The 5,772-nt window shown below is 45.5% G+C and overlaps 1 protein-coding gene across 2 annotated transcripts; it reads right to left on the bottom strand.

Annotated features, from left to right (window-relative positions):
- Positions 1 to 1,978: 1,978 nt before the first annotated feature.
- On the bottom strand, positions 1,979 to 5,201 carry GPR12 (G protein-coupled receptor 12). 2 transcript variants are annotated; one of them, XM_073613401.1, is made up of 2 exons: positions 4,550 to 5,201; positions 1,979 to 4,036 (listed from the first exon to the last, which is right to left on the bottom strand). In XM_073613401.1, the coding sequence occupies exon 2, from the start codon at positions 3,906 to 3,908 to the stop codon at positions 2,910 to 2,912; it is 999 nt and encodes a 332-aa protein (XP_073469502.1). In that variant the 5' UTR covers positions 3,909 to 4,036; positions 4,550 to 5,201; the 3' UTR covers positions 1,979 to 2,909. The 2 variants fall into 2 exon arrangements, with proteins under 2 accessions (XP_073469502.1, XP_073469501.1); XM_073613400.1 differs by having other exon boundaries at positions 1,979 to 3,917; positions 4,550 to 5,200.
- Between the last annotated feature and the right edge of the window lie 571 nt (positions 5,202 to 5,772).

Here is a 5,772-nt window from a genome sequence, read left to right as displayed (position 1 = left end):
AATGTACGTCTTGCCCATAGAACCAATCAGGTGCCAACTGCCATTTTTTTCAGCATGCAAAAATGTAAAATTCTGATATAAGTAACAAGACATTTTGGTTGATGGCCAACTGCACCCTAAAGAGATATTTAAGTTGGGTTTGAGCACTGGGCTGAGTTGACCGTCATCTTAGAACTCAACTTATGGTGGCAAGACTTTCACCCAGTAGTTTTTCTCCACACTACTTCCCACAAATCTATAGGCATCACGGGAAGACTGACATTGTTTATCATCTAGTTGGGTGGAAGTGGGAATTCTGCAGGAGATAGCTCACCACCACTGGAGTCCATGAGAAAAAAAAATGGTAGCACGTGATTCAATTTCCTGAGCAACACTCAAACCTGAAATACCAGTTTTGGATAAAGCTGACCTTTAGGACACTTGTATGCATGAGGCCCAGTGATGCATTGTGACAACCAGATTTTAGTTTTTATTTGCCTTATTTTTTTTTTTTTTTTAAAAGCTGTCCGGCTGCCAGAGGTTACTGCAAATTAATGATTCTATGGTGCCCACACAGTGGGGTGAGGAAACTTAAAGTACAAGCAAAAGGCTCCTGTATGAGAATCTATGCAAATCTTAAATCTACGTAGGATACACAGATATGCAAAGTGAACAAAAAAAAAAACTTTATTCACCTTCCCCTGACTGATCCGAATACACCTTTGTGTCTCCATGCTGCCCCTCCCAGACACAATAAAGTAAAGTTTGAGGGGTTTTAAGTAATCTTTAGTCCTAAAACATGCATTTAATATATATGCAGAAAATGAAAAAATGGCTCCAGCAGCAAAAGGTTTAAAGCCCAAATGAACTAACTTCACTGTAATGCAGTCAGGCTGCATACACACTAATACGTGTGGATGTCCTTTTACTGTCCTTTTACTGTACTATAGGGCTGCTAATAGGTTAAAATGATCTGTTGACTTTCCCTGAGCAATGATGTGATTAGGGGCATGACGCTCTATGTTGAGCATGATGCCAGCACAAGGCATATTTCAGTACAACAGTACAGTAAGACAATAAAAATGACAACCACATTTATTACTGTATATGTAGCCTCATTGCAGCCAACTGCACCACCCTGCTTGCACCACTGGCCCATTTACTTCAATGGGTCCTGTTTCATGGCAGCATGCAACAGGTTGTATAAATGTCATTACACTGCACCACAACTGTGTACTAACATGGCCACTGGTATTGTTACCTTGTGGCCTGGGTTGGGGGGGGGGGGGGCGGTAAAACCCAAAATGGTTAACTGATAAAGCCCAACTGCCTCTTTTTTCTTCCCCTCACCTGCATATGTGAACAAGCCCGCAGGAATAAACACTCGGCTGAGCCCAGCATTCCTCTCTACCTTGGCAGGTCTTATGCAGGCCGCACACATGGCAATTTTCAGGAAATTTCGACCCAAAATTGAATGTGACCCAACACTGACATCAATAAAATATAGTGACATCAATAAATGATAAATTGTTGATGGGGGGGTTCCCACATTTAGTTGTTTTGGTGGGGGGGGGTTCCCACATTTAGTTGTTTTGGTGGAGGGTTTCCCACATTTAGTTGTTTTGGTGGGGGGGGTTCCCACATTTAGTTGTTTTGGTGGGGGGGGGTTTCCCACATTTAGTTGTTTTGGTGGGGGGGGGCTTTCCCACATTTAGTTGTTTTGGTGGGGGGGGGGGCTTTCCCGCATTTAGCTGTTTTGGTGGGGGGGGTTCCCACATTTAGTTGTTTTGGTGGGGGGGGGTTTCCCACATTTAGTTGTTTTGGTGGGGGGGGGGCTTTCCCACATTTAGTTGTTTTGGTGGGGGGGGGGTTCCCACATTTAGTTGTTTTGGTGGGGGGGTTCCCACATTTAGTTGTTTTGGTGGGGGGTTTCCCACATTTAGTTGTTTTGGTGGGGGGGGGGGTTCCCACATTTAGTTGTTTTGGTGGTGGGGGGGGGGTTCCCACATTTAGTTGTTTTGGTGGGGTTGGAGGTTTCCCACATTTAGTTGTTTTGGTGGGGGGTTCTCACATTTAGTTTTGGTGGGGGGTTTCCCACATTTAGTTGTTTTGGTGGGGGGTTCCCATATTTTGGTTTTTTTGGTGGGGGTTTCCTTCATTTAGTTGTTTTGGTGGGGGGTTTCCTCTATTTAGTTGTTTTGGTGGGGGGCTTCCCTCCATTTAGTTGTTTTGGAGGGGGTTTCCTCCATTTAGTTGTTTTGGTGGGGGGTTTCCTCCATTTAGTTGTTTTGGTGGGGGGTTTCCTCCATTTAGTTGTATTGGTGGGGGGTTTCCTCCATTTGGTTGTTTTGGTGGGGGGGTTTCCTCCATTTAGTTGTTTTAGTGGGGGACTTCCCCAGTTTAGTTGTTTTTGCAACCTAAAATTGCCATGAGAACACAAAAATTGAATGAAATTTAACAAAAATTTATAGAATAACATTTGAGTCAAATATTCAATTGCCTTGACAACTAGTAATTTCACGTGTGGCACCATAGAAAAAAAACCTCCTAAATCAGAATCAACCATGTCAATCATAATTTAAAAAGAAAACTGTGCATGCTGCTATAGCCCCGTGTTATTAAATAAAGACTTCATAGTGAATCATCATCAATACCACATAACCTGAGTAGAATGACAGTTTACATTAGCTCTTTTTTTCTCGAAATTCTAAGTAGATATTGCACAGTAGCACTTTATAAATACATTGAACTCCATTTATGAAATGGATTGATCATGTTAATGCCGTGTCCAAATGTTATCAAGCACAAAAATTCCTCGGTGGAACTCAATCCTACTGATCTTTCTTCTTTTTTTTTTTGTATTTACTTCAAACACTCCACCTTGCAAACGAACACCAACCCCTCGCGGCTTTATGTAGAGATATGGATGATCAAACGTCACTTGGTGATCTGGCTCTCTGAGAGACACTGGGAGGGATGCAACCGCAGCAAATCAGCCACAGCGCTTTTTGGATCTCCTGGTTCCGGAAGGCGTAGATGACCGGATTGATGACAGAGTTGTATGTGGCTGGAAGCAGCGTGGCATAGGTGTAGATGGAAGGGTACGTGTAATCTGCTATTAAAGAATAAAGGGTGAAAGGCATCCAGCAGGCCGCGAACGTCCCAAGTATGATGGCCAAAGTAGACACTCCTTTCCGGGTGGTGACGTAGTGCGAGGTGGCCAGGAAATGGTGCTGTAAGGCAATCTGATGAGCGTGCCTCATGACAATTTTGCAGATTTGAATGTACAGCTGAAGCATGAGTGCAAACATGAGCAGAAAGGAAACGGAAAGGGCGGCGGCATTGTTTTTCGTCAGCGGTCGGATAACACTACACGTTGACTCATCCTTAAGGCAATTCCAACCCATGATAGGCAAAAGTCCCACGCACGTCGACGCTCCCCACAGGAAGATGAGCATGATGTAGGTAAAGGTGACTGTTCTTTCCGAGTTGTACGTCAAAGCGTAGTAAAGAGACAAGTAACGGTCAACGGTGATCGCCAGCAAGCTGCACACCGAGGCACAAAAGGAGGCAGCGATCAGTCCCACCGTGACCAGCTTGGCAGCCTCCGATTGAAGGAGATAGGCAAAAATAAAATTGACAATGAGTCCGACCCCTGCCAAGAGGTCCGCCAACGCCAAGCTGCCGATGAGGAGGAACATAGGAGCTCGCAGGCTGGGGTTATGGAAGATGATGAGGACCACTATAGCATTTTCACAGGAGATGAGGGTTCCCGATGTACACAGAACAATATCCCACGGGTTTACAATCAGCTCTGGCTCTAGCACAGGAATTAGGGAGGAGTCTGCCACCGAGATATTCTCCGGAGAACTGGCGTCTATATGATCCTGAGGCAGCCAGCTTATATTAACCTTCGTATCTTCATTCATTTTAACCTTCTTCAACAAAAAAGACAAGGGCTTTATTACACCATTCTAAAGGGGCTAGCCGAGGATCATAACATATGCAACAAGGATGCCAAAATTTACATAGGCAACGACTATGAAGAAAAGGTACGCTGCAAAAAAAAAAAAAAAAAAAGATGAAATGCATGAATGGATGAACATTGATGAATCAGTGAGGATGACATTAAAGGCACACAGCGTAAATCACATAATGCCGTAATCACCAAAATAGATGCAATGTTTGCTGTGGTTTTAATAATGCACAAGCAAAATAGTTTACAAAAAAAATGTAAAAAAATGATCCAAAGAATGCATAAACAAATGATCTAAAAACAAAATGCAAAAAAAAAAAACATCCAAAAGAAAAACAATGCAAAAAACATTTAAAAAATGCAAAAAAAGAATAAAAAAGAAAAGAGATCCAAAGAATGCAAACAAAAAAAAACAAAGAATGAAAAAAAAATAAAATAATGCAAAAGAAAAATGATCCAAACGATGCAAAAATAAAAAAAAAAGATGTTCCAGAAGAGGCTACATTGTAAAGAGCAATGACAGCCCGCTGTGTGAGATGACAATGAGGGAGGGGGTGGCGGCACAGTACAATGAAATAGTCACAATGTAGTCACCTTGAGATCTCCAGCCCCGGCCGACGATGTCTTATTCTAGTCCTGAGATGATGGTCCAGGTGGCCGGCTCGCCCCGCATCCTCTCCCCGTGCAGGGCTGGGGGGTTGCCGGCTGCCTCTTCCCGCAGGCGGGGGGCTGCAGGTGGAAGTGCGGTGGGGGTCGGGCTGTCAGCTGAGGCTGCTCGCCGGGCGCACATAGCGGGGACAGCGGTGCTTGCTGGCTGCCTGCAAGAGGCAGAAAGGAGAGAAGCGCGGGCGCGGGCTCCCATGCGCGCTCCAGGGGAGAGGCGCGCTCCCGCCTTAGGCGCGTGCGCGTAGGTCCACCGCAGTGTACTAAGAAGGCCAATTGCTGTAGCAGATGTTAATTCTTACACCGAGAGCTGTGACAGCATCAGCAGCGACATTAACACCATGCGATCTATGGGTGACATTATATGCAGGGGGAGGATTCCACATATCCATGGATCTTTATTCCCCAGCAATGCTTGGACCCACTCTTCTCCTTATTCTGATGTACAGATAGGAATACTGATAAATTCACTCTGATAAAAATGCCTCCCTGCAAAGAAATGGTGTAATACCTGCCCCTCCGCCTGCGCTGATAAGTCTTCACCATCTGTATCTGACACGTCCAGGTGTGTCAGGCCCCTCTCTGCGCTTCTATCTGCCGGACCCCACATCATTACAGGACACAGTGGTGACATAGGGACCGGCAGGACTGCAGTGATCATAGGGATGAGCAGGGGGCGTGTCAGGTGTGTCTGGGCACACCCTAATCACTATGAGCGCTGCCGATCCCCCCTACTGCCCGGGCTTCCCCCCCGCAGTGCTGCTGGCTTCCCTCTTCTCTTCTCCCCCCGGCTACTGCACGGAATGTTTTGTCATTTACCGGTGCCTACTTTTTTAAATAAACACACTGTGTTCATTCATAACTGAAGCATAGTAAACTGTGTGTGCTATGCTTCCGTTTGTGAACGAACAGGAAGCCTACACCTATGCCACGTTGCTTCCAGCCACATACTACTCCATCATCAATCCGTTCATCTACACCTTTTGGAACCAGGAGATCCAAAAAGCGCTGTGGCTCAGCACAGAGCACTTCCCATTCATTCACTGTCCAGTGCAGCTAAGGCTGCAGGAAAACGCATGTGTGTCTGAGTTTTGGGGTGCACACCCTAATGCAATAGGCTACGCACACCTATGGCAGTGATCAGCGGTGGACCC

This window comes from Aquarana catesbeiana, linkage group LG02 (assembly GCF_042186555.1).
Source record: "Aquarana catesbeiana isolate 2022-GZ linkage group LG02, ASM4218655v1, whole genome shotgun sequence".
In the NCBI taxonomy this organism is placed as follows: Eukaryota; Metazoa; Chordata; class Amphibia; order Anura; family Ranidae; genus Aquarana; species Aquarana catesbeiana.
The sequence above is the reverse complement of the archived record's forward strand: the minus strand, read 5'-3'. Positions and strand labels throughout refer to the sequence as shown.